This window comes from Gobius niger (assembly GCF_951799975.1).
Source record: "Gobius niger genome assembly, chromosome: 2".
Classification (NCBI taxonomy): Eukaryota; Metazoa; Chordata; class Actinopteri; order Gobiiformes; family Gobiidae; genus Gobius; species Gobius niger.
In genome coordinates, this window is record NC_136853.1 from 47,544,858 (window position 1) to 47,562,618 (window position 17,761).

Sequence of the window (17,761 nt, forward strand, 5' to 3'; positions counted from 1 at the left end):
CCGGATAAAGTGGAAGAAAATAGATGGATGGATGTGGATGGATGGATGGACGGACGGACAACTAGCCTATTAGTCAGACGCACAATCATATAGGCTTGAGTCAGTTTCGAACATGCAAACGATTAGCCTAGCTCGATGCAGTAGCTCCGCCTCTGTTGAGCCACAAATTTCCACTGAACAGAACTCAGCTGCATTAAAGTGATGTAAGACTAACTTCGATTGTTAGATAGTTGTTATGGTAACAGTAGGCGCCGTCTGTGTAGTGTAACTCCCCCCGAGTAAAACGGCACAGCCTACACCTGCGTTCAGCCTCTGACCCCTTTTCCTTCCGTCTGGCTGCCTGGTGTGGAGGTGTGGAGGTGTGGAGGTGTGGAGGTGTGGAGGTGTGGAGGTGTGGAGGTGTGGAGGTGCTGTAGCCTGGGGCTCTTGGTGCTGGAGGTGGGAAGTGTGGTTCCTCACGGGCCAGTGTGTAAAGCATGACGTACCCGCGTGAATCATGGATCCAAAAGCGAAAACGAGTTCAACTTTGTCCATGCTCTCAAGAGCTGCTGAAAGTCTGTACGAAACTGTGGAAACGATGTGATAATCGGTGTTGGCTGGACTGTGTTTTAAAGGGATGTTTCAGGATGTTTGACACAGGGCCTCATGTCCTCGTTATCCAGAGTGTTGCTGATTTATGGAGATGTTTTTTTTTGTAATTCATGCAGTTCTTATATTTGAAGAGTTTCGTGGCGCTAGGCTAATGCAAGGCTAGTGCATGTCTATGGTATCAGCTAGCCTGCATTAAAAACATAGAGGCCTGAGAGTAGTTTTAACCATTTTGCGTTTAAAGAACTGGAGTGATCTGCCAGAAAATAGTCCCTCAGAATGTGATCGTTCATGTGATGCAGGTCAGTTATATTCCACACATGGCTCTATGGACACAGACATGTATATGGTTAGTCTGGTGTTATCAGTGATTTAATAGTCGTCTAAAGTATGTGATGATCTTTATTAAAAACATACACATTCGAGACATTTGTGGATCTTCTGGTTGTAGATCTGTTTCAAAATCCTGCTCTCCATCAGACGTGTGTTTAATGAACGAAAAACAAAGGCGATCCACGTTTCCGAGAGAAAGAACATTTTCTGGCTCGTGGTTCTTCCAGGGGCTTAGCGCGGGAGCAGAGCTGGATCTGGAGTGGTGCAGCTGGTTTCCCCGCAGAGCGCTGGCTGCCTCCTCGCTCTGTGCTCCAAACGGCACCGCAGGCTCAGACCAGAGAGAGACCAGCTCCTCGCTCTGCAGGCTCAGACCAGAGAGAGACCAGCTCCTCGCTCTGCAGGCTCAGACCAGAGAGAGACCAGCTCCTCGCTCTGCAGGCTCAGACCAGAGAGAGACCAGACCAGCCTCGCTCTGTAGGCTCAGACCAGAGAGAGACCAGACCAGCCTCGCTCTGTAGGCTCAGACCAGAGAGACCAGACCAGCTCCTCGCTCTGCAGGCTCAGACCAGAGAGACCAGACCAGCCCCTCGCTCTGCAGGCTCAGACCAGAGAGAGACCAGACCAGCTCCTCGCTCTGCAGGCTCAGACCGGAGAGACCAGACCAGCTCCTCGCTCTGCAGGCTCAGACCAGAGAGACCAGACCAGCTCCTCGCTCTGCAGGCTCAGACCAGAGAGAGCTCGAGCCAGCCTCGCTCTGCAGGCTCAGACCGGAGAGACCAGACCAGCTCCTCGCTCTGCAGGCTCAGACCAGAGAGACCAGACCAGCCCCTCGCTCTGCAGGCTCAGACCAGAGAGACCAGACCAGCTCCTCGCTCTGCAGGCTCAGACCAGAGAGAGACCAGACCAGCTCCTCGCTCTGCAGGCTCAGACCAGAGAGAGACCAGACCAGCTCCTCGCTCTGCAGGCTCAGACCAGAGAGACCGAGCCAGCCTCGCTCTGCAGGCTCAGACCAGAGAGAGACCAGACCAGCTCCTCGCTCTGCAGGCTCAGACCAGAGAGCCCGAGCCAGCCTCGCTCTGCCGTTACTCCCTGTTGCATGGCTATTGCACTTTTCCTCCAGGGGCTGTCTGTCTGTCTGTCTCTGCTTCTCTTTATCTTTCTCACTCCCGCTCTGTCTCATCAGTGAAACCCTCCTCGTCAAACCGTGGAGGGCCCGTCCTCCCCGAGCAGGCCACATTTACAAACACCGCTGCACATGTGAGAGATTAAAGGCAGAGATGTCAAGTCTTCCATTTTGGTGGAGAAACGATGGCGGGTTTTACCCCCCCTTGGATAGGACTGGTTACCGCTAAACAACACCAGTCTGGTATTAGGGAAAAAAAGGTTAAATTATTGCTGGTATCGAGAAAAAAAGGCACCGAAAAGATATAATCCTAATATTCAAGTGTCGATGCTGTTTAAAAGGGAAACACAAGTTGAGAAAACGGGAGAAAACAGTGGGAAAATTTGGGGGGAAATTGGAAAGTAAATTGAAGAAGAAAAAAGGGGGAAAAATATTTTGGGTTAGGGGATGCTGGAGGAAAAACACGTGGAAAAATTTGGTAAAAAGTGAAAAGAAATATATAGAATATTTAGGGAAGATTTGAGGAAAAACGTTTAAAAATGTCTTTAAAGGGGGGGTATTATGCAAAATGGACTTGTTCAAGCTTTCCATCCTGTTATTCTGTCACTCCCTCATTAAAAACATGGCTGAAGTGTTGCCTTGGCACATTCACGTATTTCTGAGTAATCTGTAAAAACTCTGATGGCGGCCATTTTAGGGATAGGTTTGCCTGAGTCCTCCTAGGAACGCCCCCACCTCCTGGAGACGCCTCCGAGCTTTGGTCACCAGCCGAGTAACCAACCACTGCTCCTCAGCAGAACCCCCTCCCCACTGATGCCACAGACAGCGTGTGGAGGGGGCGTGTCTAAAGGCTCAGAGGTTCTTAAAGAGACAGAGGCCTATTTCAAGACATTCACTACAGCCATTTTGAGAGAGACATTTTATACAAGGCAGTTATTCTAATTTACTGCATTTACAGACCAACAGAAGGTTTGTCATCATTGTAGTGAGATATAGACTGGTGCTATGGGGCTGACAAAAGCAGAACACCCCCTCTTTAAAGCAGAACACCCCCTCTTTAAAGCAGAACACCCCCTCTTTAAAGCAGAACACCCCCTCTTTAAAGCAGAACACGCCCTCTTTAAAGCAGAACACCCCCTCTTATAAAAAAAATGGCGGGGGATAAGAGAAACTTGGAAAGTGTTTTGTCTGCCCTTTTTTGTTATAGTTAATGGAAGTTTCTTGGTTGTTTCACCTCCAATAATGATACAAATGCAAAATAAATTAAAGCAGCACTAAGTAACGTGTTTACCTAAATAAATCCTCCCCGTCGTCCCTGTGGGGGTGATACAAGTGTTTATGGGATGATTGGAGGGTCTTTCATCGCCCCCTGGTGTCTCTGGCCAGGAAACCACAATTACAACTTCCCTGCAACCGGGCCGGAGTCACCAATACACACTAATGGAATCATGAAGAAGAAGCTAACAGGCTAACAGGAAAAGCTAACTGCGAGCTAGCGCCACTTAACCAGTATTTACAGCCAAGTTTGAGTGACAAAAATGATCTCCATTGTGTAACAGGATGAACAATCTCCCTCTGTCCCTTTGTCTTTTCTGTCAGTGCAGGATTTACTCTCACGGACAATTAATGCGTAAAAAAAACTTCACTTGCTACGACACCTGCAGTGGTGCTCATGGCCTCTAGGGGCACGAGTTATAGTAGTACTGCTTTAAATGGAAGGAAAATGAATAAATTAACATTTTCAATCTGTTTTATGGTTCTACATGAGAAATAGTTTAATATAGGTGTTTAAAAAAGTATTGTTCAGTTGTCAGGATCGAAAACCAAGTATGGTTTAAAAACTGATATTGGAAAACGGTACCAAGCCCTTCTCTTGGAGCTGTTTCCCATTGTGAAATCAACACTGGTATTGGCTATAATGTCCATTTACAGATCTATCATAAAGGGCTGCGTTATAAAACCAGCAACAATGACTTTCACTTGATTGTAGCTACAAAAAGTACAGCTGGTTTTCATTCGATACTTTTAATTTACTGTAAAAGAGTTGAATTTGTTGAAATACAGGTCTCATCCAATATGACATTTATAGTAAACAATGAAGAGGAATGTTTCAGTTCCCAATTCCCATAATTTCTGCAAGTTTCAGTGAAATTTTGAAACCATAGGCAAATATTGTATGGTTAATGGCAAGTCTTTTGGCCGACATTATCATGACCTAAAATGTCATTATTGTCCCATCCCTCGCTGAAAACCGCACCCCTTCATCCAGCGCATCCATGTCCAGGAACTGATGGACGTTTACGTGAAACTCTGAGCCAAAAAGGTCCGTTTACCTGCATGACCTGCTTATCCATCCACATGTGGACTTCTTCCCTGATGGCACAGACATATTCCATGATGACAATGGCAGTCGTTCAGTTCTACCCAGCACCTCATTTGAAAGCTAAGACCTACAGAACAGATCTAAGCTTTTTCCTTGCGCCGTCATCTTTCTTTCTGTTGTATTTTTGTTGCTTTTTCATCACTTTTTTGTTGCTCTTTTGATGCTTTTTTGGGATCCTCATTTACAGCTCGTTTATGTCGCTATTTTCAAGAAGCTTTTAGATTTGGGTAAAGTCGAGCCGGAGAAAACGTGCTCGGTTAAGGTGCGTGGTAAAGAGTTCTTCTCATTGCAGCCTTTTGTTCAGTCGCCGTGTGAACTGCGGCTCATCTCTGCCCCCTTGTGTCCAAACAGGTGCGTCACATCCACAGCTCAGGGCGCGTGCAGGGACTTTATCATCATCATCTTTTATTTTAGTGCCAACTTTACGGTGCTGCAATGTTCAAAACAAACAAGGAGTTTGTCATTTTGTTGTTTTTTTTACTTGTTGATGACGTCATGTTTTAAAGCAGAATTCTCAAACTGTCCTAACCCAGCCATCCCTCAGGGCCCCCATAAATAATTTACTCTATTTAAAGGAATTGGTCATTATTATTATTATTATTATTATTATTATTATTATTATTATTATTATTATTATTATTATTATTTTTTATTTTTATTTTTATTTTTATTTTTATTTTTATTTTTATTTTTATTTTTATTTTTATTTTTATTTTTATTTTTATTTTTAATAGATATTGAATAAGAGTTGGTACAAATCTATGCTCAAAACTAGCACATACTGTATATACATATATAAATATATACATTTCTTCTTCCTGATGGGGTTCCCTGATCCAGCATCACTTTTTTCTTTTTCTCTGCTGCATTTTTGGTGCGTTTTCGTCCCACACTTTCGTCACTTTTTGTTGCTCTGTTTGTGTTGTTGTGGTTGTGTTTTCATCACACATTTTTGTCATGTTTTTGTTGCTCTTTTGTTGCATTTTTGCTTCTTTATTCAATAAATGTTTCCGCCCCGCCCACTTTCTCCTCTTTTTGCCTTGTCTCATGACTTCTGTTGTCTTGACACCGTTCATGTAAACGGGGAACGAGGGAAAACGTTCACCACTAAAACCTGATGTTTAGTCGATTGATTTGTGTAAAATGTCCGATATTCACTTAAACCAACATGTCGACACTGCACTGTTTCTCTGCACTGTTAAAACGGCTTTGTTTTCGTGCAGTGACTGATTTTATCACGACTTCTCCAGTCCCATGTTACTTAATAGGAGAGAAAAGGGGCGGGCACAATTCATGGCGACGCCCACGCGAGCCTCTGGAATAAGGTGAATACAGAAGGCGTCTCTGGGGGCATGAGGGCAGAGTGCAGACTCCGTACTTGTGAACTCCGGGGTACGGACTTGCGGGTGCAGACTCGGAGAACGGACTTGAGGAGTTCACGAGTTTGGACTCGGCTTTTTCAGTGTTTGGAACGAGTGAACTCGATGACATCACAGGAAGTCGCTCCTGAACACAGGGCTGTGAGCTTTTAGAACATTAAATCACCTCATGTGAAATTAAAAGGGTGACACTGCAGGCGAAGTGGAAATATGTTTTTAAAGACATAAATTATACACTTTTGCAATAAACAAAAATAAATGTTTACATTTTACACAATTTCACATTATTTTTACAATTATAGCCAATAAATAAGGCGCTATGTGGAAAGTGGCTCGGTGTGAGGAGGAGGGGCCGCTGCAGGCAGGGGCTCGCGGTGAGCCACGTGCTCAAAACCAAACGGATTGTGGGAAATATAGCTGGCGGAGACGCACAAGTCTACTCTAATGCATCCTGGGTAAAACGGGCGGAGCAAGTTCTCATCCGGGGATTTACAGCGAACTTGTTGAGAAGCGAACTTTGAATTGGAACAGGACTTGGGCCGCACGTGATGACGTTTCACGAGTCCACGAGCACAGAAGTCCACACAAGTCCACACAAGTCCACACAAGTCCACACAAGTCCACACAAGTCCACACAAGTCCACACAAGTACACACAAGTACACACAAGTACACACAAGTACACACAAGTACACACAAGTACACACAAGTCCACACAAGTACACACAAGTCCACACAAGTACACACAAGTACACACAAGTACACACAAGTACACACAAGTACACACAAGTCCACACAAGTACACACAAGTACACACAAGTACACACAAGTACACACAAGTGCACTGATTGAGAAACGGCCATAGCCTCTATGTCCCGACTCTAGCTCCTGATCCTGAACCTTTCATGGGGTCGACTGTTACATCTATGCAGTTCGTGAACTTTTGCCTCAGCAGCATTTGCCCAATTCGACCGTCCTTACCCAGGGGAAGGGGAGGTGACATCACCAACAGCTGCTGTTCATCTTCTGGAAGGTTATTGGCGGACTGACCTCTTACCAATCCGCTCATTTCGGATCAGCCCATAGTCATGTTTGAAGCACTTGAAGGGGAAACAAAAATAAATTACATTTTCCTAAACTATTGGCTACTTTAACAAATGCTGAATTATCAACATAGTTTACACCCAATAAAGATACAAAGACACGGACAGGAGCAAAAATATATATAACTTTATTTTCTGCCAGAAAACTAAAAGGAGTGAAACATTGCGTTTCCAAAAGATACTTCCTTCACCCTCGGCGAGGCCACGCCCCCTTGTGTGACGCGATGCCGACAGTATAAGCTGTTTTGTCCGACCCTTCCTCACCTCTTATTCACAACGTTGAGCCAAAGACTAAACCGCGCGCGCGGGTCGGTGTGCGGTCAACCCTTTGATCTGGCTCAACGATCGTCTCGAAAGAGGAGCGGAGGTGGCCATGACCCCCGGGGGCCCATGGATATAAAGCACGCAAACCTAACCCTTACGTCCAAGCGGCTGATCTGTAAACAACCCGTCTGTGGAGCACATTTTGGAGGCGTAACTGTGGACCCAACATAAATAAGCCAAATTACGCAGAGAATATTTCCCATGTAAAATAGGGCACTGAATGCTAAACCATGGCCAGTTGTGGAGATGAACCTAAAGTAAAAGACAGAGCCAGGTGTAAACTTCTGGCATCACTTTGTCAATCATTAGACCCCAAGATCTTTCCTGCTTTGAAGAACAGTCTCTCCTAAACCTGTCCCCTGCAGATCTTTCAGGTGGGCTGTTTTCAGAAACTACAAGGTCTTAGCTTTCGAATGAGGCGCTGCACTGGCCCAAAGGCTGGAAACCAAGACGTTGCAGAATAGCAAAAATAACCAAATGGTAAATGGTCTCGACTCATATTCTTCATTGATTGTAACTTATTGTCAGGTAGCCTTTGATCTCCTGAAGCTGTGCCTAAAACCTTGTCAAACAAAGCCTGAAACCGATCAAGGTCTATCAAGAGCTGGTGAACAGGTTTACGCGCGATTACGCACAGCAGTTGTATCGATCCCGCGCCGTTAACGCGTTGCCTTTTTGTTTGAGCCGCCCATCCTTTGCGACAAACATGCGCGGGAGTTTGTTTTAGGACCTATATCCTTATCTGCGCTGTTGACTCGCCCCGTGTTATCTGTGAAAGCGCTTGTAAGCCCCTTGTACTGGGGAGGTGTTTGGTGGCGGATGGTCGGATGTCTCTCCCGTCTCTGCATGACAATAGCGGAGTGACCTAACTGGCTGTGTTCAATACACACCGGGGCGAGTATTGGGTCAAAGTCAGGCTGGATGGCTGAATAAACAACGGGAACAATGACACGTGGGTCTGTTGTTTTGGCTTTTTTTTACGCAACAGGTCACGCCGTGTCTGTTCTCGCCCGAATACACGAGAGTAAAGGTAATAGCGACGTGGCTTTCATCTCCGTTTGCCTCTGGTTTGGGCACTTCAAGGCATCCCCGTCCCTGCGCCATGCGTCTTCAGCCGTGCGTCTTCAGCCGTGCGTCTTCAGCCGTGCGCCATCGTGTGGGCGGCGCACGGAACCACTCCGCGCGTAAAGCGACGCACGAGGCGGCCGCATTCTCTCCGGTTTGGCTTTAACCACATTTAAAAGCTTCTTGAGAAACAAAACGTGATGAAAAATTGACGAGAAAAGACCCAAAAACAGGTCGAAAAATGAGATTTGAAATGTTGACAAAGAGGCAACAAAAAAGGGACAGAAGAGAGATGATATAAACAAATAAAAAGTTAACTTGATGCGAGGAAAAAGATCCATTTAGATCAATTGTGTCGCTTTCAAATGAGGCGTGACACAGACCTATAGGCTGTTTGCTCCAGTCAAGAGGCTTTTAGATTTGGGTAAAGCCGAACTAGAGAAATGCGCTCGTTTACGGCGGGGAATAAGAGGTTAAGTGTATGATATTTGACATTATGCTGCAGGTGCCGAGCTCTGGCCGCTCCGCTCACGCGCAGATCTGATGTTCGGGCCCATAAAGCGGAGGACGACGGGGAGGTGATGGTGGGTGGGGGTGGAAGGGTAAGGGGGGGGGGGGGTCGAGACGAAGTGAGGGTTGAGTCAGAAGGAGACTTTACGGCGGCGAGAGCGCAGCGCAGCCACAGACGCTCAAGGTGCTTCAGCTCAAAGTGATCTTTGATTTGTTTCACCGACACTGCGGAGGCGCGCGCTTTCACTTCGTCACGCGCTTGAGGAATATCCTGAGAGGAAAGCGATTTAGTGTCTCTGTGCCGGCTGTGCGTAAAACCACCACATCGTCCCTTTTTACGCACGCTGTTTGAACTTTCAAACTGGACACATCCCCCTCGACAGCCAGTCTGGGTCATCACATGGCAGTTTAACAGTGTGTGCTTTTATCCACTCGGTTATTCCAAAACTGGGACACGTTTTTTGGGCAGACCGTGCGCGGAGAGGAGCGCGTCATCACGTCGGTGCCTCATTGTGCCATGTCCCCACAGCGGAGCACCAGTCCCCGGCGGAGAATGCAGCCCAGGCCGGTCCGGCGGAGGGCGAGCGGCGCGGCCCGACAACTCCTGCTGACCCTCACCTTCCTCACGTGCGGCTCCCAGCGGCTGCGCGTGGACGCCAGCTCGTGGTGGTGAGTTACACGCTCTCCAAATGTCACGTGAACGCCGATTTCTGTCATTGTCGGTGTGTTTAGAGTCGTCAATCTAAGACCTTACGTTCCAACCCTTTTACGCACGTGCACTGTAAAGCATCAACAGAGAGTCGCGCTGTCTGTCGTGTTCGTTGCGCTTTTTGGGGGGGTTGTTTTGCGTCATGCCGCGATGTCCCTCTCGCCAGGGAAGGGCACTAACGCCGAAGGGACAAATGTGAGGGCTCTGTCACAATATTTACCCTGCGGCCCAAATGGCGCGCGGCGGCCTGCTGCTCCCCCTCATCAGCCAGGACAGGTTTACACGTTACAGAAGTTGAATTTAGCCACTGGGCCAGTTATTAAAGGGACGGTTTCTTCGAGTGTAGAGCAAGAGTTATAAGACGCCCACATTGTTCGATCATCAGGCCATTAGGTGTAAAAAGTGGGATAATTCCACCAAACAGCTCGGCCTTTTGCCCTGAAGTGCCATATTTCAGACTGTGTCAACTAAACTTCAGTAGTGGAACATTTGGGCATTAGTTTTAAGGAAACGCTATGTAGTTTAAACTAAAGTGTTTTGCCCTTTGGTTAAGTCACATTTGTTGGACTCTGTAAACGCCTTTAAGAATCCAGGTTTTGCTTTAAACTAAATTTTGTTTATTGCATTGTTTCCTGATTGGCTCGGGATGTGACGGGCAAAGACCATACTGTGGACATAGGCTAATCTGAACCTACTTTAGCTGGAGACCTGGCACTGAACCTGACAGGTTTCCCCAGCGTCTTTGGAGGATGGGTCAAACGCAGAGGAGAGATTTTGACTTGACGAGATGAAGAGCCAGGACTCGAACTCACAACGTTTGCAGGACAGAACTGCAGCCTCAGCCACCGTCACCTACAGTCAAGTCTTAACCTCTTACTATCCGCCTTAACGAGGTGCATAGACCGACAAAGCTGATCCAAACCGATCTTTTTCTTTGCGTTGTTTTCAATTTTTCCATCTTCTTTTTAATCTCATTTTGTCATGTTTTTCTATAGCTATTTGTTGCACTGTTTTCTTAATTTATACCATGGACAAACTTCTTGAAATCCGTAACTCAAATCTGGGACAGATCTAGAAGCGACGGACCTCACACTCTTCTGTCCTCAGTGCTGTGGGTTTGAGTCCCACCCTGGCAATCTGCTGAGTGTCTCTTTCCGCTCCTTTGTTTAGATTAGAACATTAAAACTCCACCTTTCTTTCACAAAAGTGCCTCACCCTTGCATTACAAGAAGGTGAATCAAATCAATCCACAAAGCATCACTATAATCATTCAGTAATTACATTTAAAGCAGAGAGTGCAGATAATAACCTCCAGTGTCATATGCAGCTAAAAGGAACTATTTTCAGCCTCTCACATCCTCATGAAGACTGTTCCAGAGTTTAGCTTTAGCCTCAGCGTGTTTAGTCCTGACTCTGGGAACCACCAGGGCCCGAGATGGTTCATACGGCTCTAACATGTCAGAGATGGACTTTGGTGCTGAACCGTGGAAAGACGTGTAACAACAAGCAGAGCTGTTTAAACTCTACTCTCTGAGCGACAGGAAGCCGGCGCAGAGACCGGAGCACTGGACTAATCTGGTCGTATTCCTTGGGTCTGATCAGAGCTCGAGCATCTGGATGCACTGCAGCTGTCTCAACCTGTGTTTACAGAGGCCAGTGAGCAGGCAGCAGTCTAACCCAGGGGCTTCCACAGTGGAGTCATGAGGCTCTGAATTGGGGGTCGAAGATAATTTTGTGACTTTTTTAACAGACTTAGTTTTGCTGTTTTATTGTGATTAAGTCAATCCAAAGTAACATCATTAAACCATGCTTTAAATGGTCTTTATTATAAATAGTCATAATATTTTACAGTGGGCGGGAAACCCTGGTCTAACCTGCTGGAGACAAATGCATGAATTCATCTTTCCAAGTCTGGTTTCGTGTCTAAACCAGACTTGGAAAGACTCATTCTTTTTGGCACATACTGACAAGCGCACGACTGCCTCTAGTGGCTGGAGAGTGTACTGCAAGTGAATATCCTCAGGAACATTAATTCAAAGTGATCCGTCGTGCGGCTCTACAGCCCACACGGCCCAAAGGTGCAAAAGTGTTTCGTCCCCGCGGCTCTGAAGGAGGCGCTGGCGGCCCTATGGTTAAAGGGGGTGTTCTGCAAAATGGACTTTTTCCAGCTTTCCATCCTGTTATTCTGTCACTCCCTCATTAAAAACATGGCTGAAGTGTTGCCTTGGCACATTCACGTATTTCTGAGTAATCTGTAAAAACTCTGATGGCGGCCATTTTAGGGATAGGTTTGCCTGAGTCCTCCTAGGAACGCCCCCACCTCCTGGAGACGCCTCCGAGCTTTGGTCACCAGCCGAGTAACCAACCACTGCTCCTCAGCAGAACCCCCTCCCCACTGATGCCACAGACAGCGTGTGGAGGGGGCGTGTCTAAAGGCTCAGAGGTTCTTAAAGAGACAGAGGCCTATTTCAAGACATTCACTACAGCCATTTTGAGAGAGACATTTTATACAAGGCAGTTATTCTAATTTACTGCATTTACAGACCAACAGAAGGTTTGTCATCATTGTAGTGAGATATAGACTGGTGCTATGGGACTGACAAAAGCAGAACACCCCCTCTTTAAAGCAGAACACCCCCTCTTTAAAGCAGAACACCCCCTCTTTAAGAATCACTGGGTTAGACAGTGCACCTCTGATCTAAGCAATGTCCGGGACGAGCTTTCAGCACTTAGCCCCTGACCCGACTGCTTTATTGATGTTTGTGACTCTTGTTTTGACTTTGAAAAGCGTCTCCTGCCCCTTTTGGCTGTTGTACGGTTCTATACAAACAAAACTGTATTGATTGATGCTCTTGCTCTTTGTTTCTGTGGGCTTTTTCAGTTTTGTCAGAGTTTAGTTGTTGTTTTGCGTTCCGACACTGACGTTCCCTCGTAGCGCGACATAGGTTTACGTCCACCCCAGAACATGAACTTCATAGACTGCATTTCTCTTCCCGTCTCAGGTCCATGGCCATGACGCCCATCCAGCGCCCGGAGATGTACATCATCGGAGCTCAGCCTCTTTGCAGTCAGCTCTCCGGCCTCTCTCAGGTAGAAACCATCGAAAATCAACACCAGCCGAGTATATCCGGTGCCATCTTACGATATCTATTCTTGCTGTGTGACGCCATTGCAGGGTCAGAGGAAACTTTGCCAGCTGTATCAGGACCACATGATGCACATCGGAGACGGGGCCAAGACCGGGATCACGGAGTGCCAGCATCAGTTCAGACAGAGGAGGTGGAACTGCAGCACCGTGGACAAAACCTCCGTGTTCGGACGCATCATGCACATCGGTGAGTCGGCTCGTTCTCAGTGTCGAGACGGCGTCCAGCGTAGAGCTGTGAGATTTCAGCATCACTCACACTGTTTTTGATAAAAGGGTTCATTTAGTCAAAGTGATATTGTAGGTTTCTACCGTCGACTAAAGCAATATTCTTGTCATACTTTTTTGTCAACTTTAAACCCATTTAAATGGCTTGTTGCTCGGTGTGGCTATGCTAGTTCCTCTGACCTGAAGTCGTGAGCGTCAGTACTTCTTGTCTGTATTCATTTCCTGGAATAATAATCTTATTTTCTAAAGATTACGTTGTGGGCAGTGAGTTCAAATCTTGATGTAGGATGAAACGAGTTCAGAGGAGACGCCTGTGATCATAAAGGATTGATAGTTAGTCTTGAAACTAAAGGCAAACATGCTATAAAGGCACTATTTCAAATTGTATAATGCATGGAATTAATGTTAGCCTTTAGCTTCAAGACAAACTCACTGATCCTTATGAACATAGACGTCTTCTTTACGGAAATACTTACACTGTAGCACCTCGTTCACCTGCAGTAAATGATCATCTCCCAGGAACTCACATCTTTAGAAAATACGATGATTCAAACGGGTCTAAGCTAATCTTAATGGAAATGAATACAAACAGGAAGTACTAGCGCCCACAACTTCAGCTCAGAGGAACTAGCGTAGCCACATTGTGCAACCAGCCAATTAAAACCTAATGAAAATGAAAAGAAGGGACAAAAAACATGTGAACTTCCAGTGACACCGTTTGAAAAAGCCTCATATAATTTAAAGTCAACACCAAATGCTTTGTTCATGTGGAGAAGCTGCATGAAACATTTGACTGCCTTGAATGGTCCTATTTGTGCTTGAAACATTTGAATTGCCAGTACAATTTAGTAACTTTGTGAAGAGCTCCCAAACTTCTGAATCATGTTTGTTAAAAAGAGGCATTTGTCAAGGTTGCCCATTGTCTCCTAAGCTGTTTGCGATTTCTATATAATCCCTTGGCTGGTAAAATAAGACAGACATACAACAAAACTGGCTTTACAATAAACATGATGCTGATGATTTGTTGTTATGTTGTAAACAATGTGGATACTTCAGTCCCAATAAGTAAATAATATAATAAGTCAGGTTATGAATATAGCCTCATAAAATGTAGAACGAGATTCCATTTGTTGACTCATCTGAAATGTTAGGCTGAAACTAAAAGATAATTGTTTGACTTAGTCTAACAAGCAAAAGTAAATTAAGATGTCGTCATAGTAAACACTGGATGTGACTGAGTGAGAAGTGTTTGTGTGAGCTCTGAGTCGTCCTTGAGGGTCGATGAAAGTGTTGATCCAGGGTTCCAGTGCCTGTTCCGGCTGATGCTCCGGCTCCTTGTGTGGGCTTGGTTTGCTCGGTGTGGACGCGCTGTGTGAGTGGGTGTGTGGTGATCGAAGGGACTGATGGTGTCCAGGAAAGTTTTCAGCGTTTGTTAGCCTGTTCTATGTGTTTTCCCTATAGCCGTTAGCATTCAGCCTTCACACATCTTACATTATCAAAGATCAAATTGTTTTAAGCTAATGGAGCACTTTTAAGTGAGGTTAGAAATCATTAATGAATGTACAGACATGTTCAGATTTCATTTTAGATATGAATTAGCATCTGAAAGAGCTAAATGCTAAAACATACTAACTTTCTGCGTTTTGTGGTGTCGGATACACATCCAAAGACCACTAAACCATCTTTCTATATGTTAATGATCAAGAAACTGCAAACAACACATCACTGCCATGAGGAGGCCATACTTAAATATAGGGCTAGGCTTCACAGTTCACATGTATGTAACAGAAGTATGCATCTGTACGGGCACATTGAGCTGCCTTTTGGGTGAAATGTGCAGTATAAATATATGTGCCTTGCCTTACAAGCTCAGCTAGCTAACCCCGCTAACACTGTTTTTATTATTGCTATGGTTACCATCATAGTCATCATAGAAAGGCCTTTAGCCTTTTGAACCTATTCCTACAAATGTGTACTTTTTGTCAGCCGGTTTAAAACTTTATTTTCCATCCCCATACAAAAGAATATAAGCCAGACAGAGGGTGGGTATGTTGTGTCCTTTTTATCCAACACCACATTAAGCAGAAACTAAACTGAATTTGATTCAGCATTTAGCTCAGAGACGCTTTTTCCTATATGCTAGTTTGTGTCTAACATAAAATCTGGAAAGGTCTGTACGTTCACTAATGATTTCTAACGAGGCTTTGACCTGAATGTGGTCGATGGGTTGACAACATCTGGATCGGTCGTAGTTCGCGAAGTGTGATGGCAAATGCTAACGGCTATAGGACAAATACACTGAGCAGGCTAACGGGCAAATGCTAACGGCTAAAGGACAAATACACTGAGCAGCTAACGGGCTCTGAAAGGTTCCCGGGACGAGCTGCAGCTTCTCCTTCTGGTCTCCATGGTGACCGTCACTGACCTGTGAATGAAGAATATCTCCAGTGTAGCACTTCAAAAAACAAACCACATAGTTAATAAGTTAAAAGAGGTCACAGTACAGTTTAAAATGACAAATCATGGTAATGAAGCTGGATCAAAGTGTGCCACTCAAAGACCTCACAGCTCGTGGAAAGAAGCTTTTACTGTGGAGGCTTTTGAGGAGACAAACTTCTTAAGACTGTCTTTTTTCTGTTTTATGAATGAATGTTTGACAGTGCACTTTGAGCTACGTGCACCTTCTTTCCACTGTGGTTTTATCTGAATCTGAATCATCTTACGCTTATAAAGCACAGAAGTGTTTGTTATTTGCTGTAGCTTCACGTCAGAGGTTTTCAAAGCCGTCAACTAGACTTGGTTGTTTGAGTTGAAGATGTTTCTCCTTCACGCTCATCCGTCTAAACAATGGAAGACATGAATAATCCTTTCACTGAGGCCATGAGTGAGTCCCTGTTCTATCCTTGGATACATATGGAACTGTCCCATCCTGGGATAGTTGTTGTAAATGTGACCGTTTAAACAAAACCTGGCTGAACATTATTGGCTTGTGGCGTCATTTATAACTAGAATTTAATTTGATGACAAGATGTTATTTATATCAGTGCTTTGCCTGTTTCTGTTTGAGAACTTTCACTACATTTTGCAGATATGACAAAGGAAAATGTGACTGTTGGATTCAATCAAAATGAAGTTTTTCTAAATATGAAGGTTAAATGTTGGGACTTTTACAGTGGTGCAATTTTATCACAAAAAGCAGAGCAAAGTTTTGTGCTTTGAGCTGTAGCATTGATTGTTAACCTCTTAAGCCCCGCCCTAACCGAGTGCATCTTCTCCAGTTTGGCTTTACCCAAATCTAAAAGCTTCTCGACTGGAGTTTGCAGCCAACTGAGAGTGAGGAGTTGTCGTCATGGCGCAGAGCCCCTCCCCCCGACCCCCCCCTCTCCGCCATGATGGTTTGGCCTGGAAGTCACTGCTCCAAAACCTCCCACGATACACATGGGATACAGAACAGGACACAGCAGAATTATTACTTCATCATTTTGGTCCAGAAGTGTCTGCTGAAGGCCATGTAGTTACAACACACTAAAACGCATGTGAGGAAAGTGACTTTTGCCAGTACAGCTGTTTTCAGCAGCTGGAGGCTTGTAAAAGGCCGAGTCCTGAACCCACAGCAGAAAGTCTTTCCAAAGACTTGTGGCTTTTAAACTCCTGTGTCGTGTAGTAACTCACACCAAACACAAGGTCATTTGCTGTGTTCATGTGTGTGCACGGAGGTGAATGCTCCAGGTCTCTGAGCCGCTCTGGGAGCTCGTACGGGTCGATGTTCTGGACGTCCGCGAGCTTCTCCAAACACCGCTGTGTTTTCGGTACGAGCTTGTTCCTCTAAGGTTCCTTTTCTTTGGCTGATTTTTACTTTCTTCCTTTTCTTCGTCGTCTTCCTCGATCCGTCTCATACATGCGCAATAATTAAAGTGCTTTGAAATTTGAGGAATGCATGAAATTCTGGGGGCGGGACACAAGTGCACCACCATCATGGCCGACCGGCTCAGACCCCCCCCCCCACACACACACACACACACACTTGGCACGTGACTCCTCACTCTCAACAGGCCATGTTTTACTTGAAAGCTAAGCCCTGATAAAACGGATCTTCTTCCTCGTGTTGTTTCCTTGTTGTCATTGCGTTTTTGTCACTTTTTTTGTTCTCCTTTTGTGGCTTTTCTGCAGCGTTTCCATCAGTGAAACACGTCTGAACCATTGAATTATAAAACAAGCCCAAAGTTGTGTCTTTTAACCAAGCACATGTTCTCCATGTTCTAAAAGCTTCTTGACTGGAGAGTTCCTCTGGGCCTGTGCGCCGCATTTGAAAGCTAAGGCTGCATTGTCACTTTGTTTGCTCTATTTCTAGCACTTTTTCGTTTTGCATTTTTACCATGTTTTGTTTTTTTGTAACTTTCCTTTGCGTTTTTGTTGATTTTTACTGGCACGTTTTTGCCGCACTGTCACCCTCGTTTATGTCTCGTTTTCATCGCTATTTTGGCGCTCTTTGAAGAAGCCAAACTGTTGAAAATGTGCTCAGTCTAAGTGGGAGTTAAGAGGTTAACATGAAAACTCTCGATCACATCTAGATCTGCCCATTAGCTCCAAACCGTTCGTTCCACCTTTACGCATTTGCGCAACGCCGTGCGTAAATGGATGAGATGCCGGTCTCTCTCTTGAGCGCGTGAGTTTGGCGGCAGCGGCGGCGGCAGCGGCGGCGGCGGCAGCGGCAGCGGCGGCGGGTTGTATATGTTCGTTCTGGCTAATTCCCAGCGGGAGATGTGGGAAAGCCTCATCAACACGTACGTGTCAGATCCGCTGCGGGCGCTCAGACGAGGTGTAACTTTGTGCGCTCTGTGTCTCCGCGGATCGCTGCCTCGCTGTCCCCCT

The 17,761-nt window shown here is 45.6% G+C and overlaps 1 protein-coding gene across 1 annotated transcript in view; it reads left to right on the forward strand.

Annotated features, from left to right (window-relative positions):
- Window positions 1–17,761, forward strand: part of wnt5b (wingless-type MMTV integration site family, member 5b) — a 46,016-nt gene that overhangs the window by 5,871 nt on the left and 22,384 nt on the right. The window contains exons 2-4 of the mRNA XM_079552513.1: window positions 9,337–9,476; window positions 12,519–12,606; window positions 12,692–12,851. Coding sequence (XP_079408639.1) covers window positions 9,361–9,476; window positions 12,519–12,606; window positions 12,692–12,851 — 364 coding nt within the window. The 5' untranslated portion in view covers window positions 9,337–9,360. The remainder of the gene's footprint in view (window positions 1–9,336; window positions 9,477–12,518; window positions 12,607–12,691; window positions 12,852–17,761) is intronic.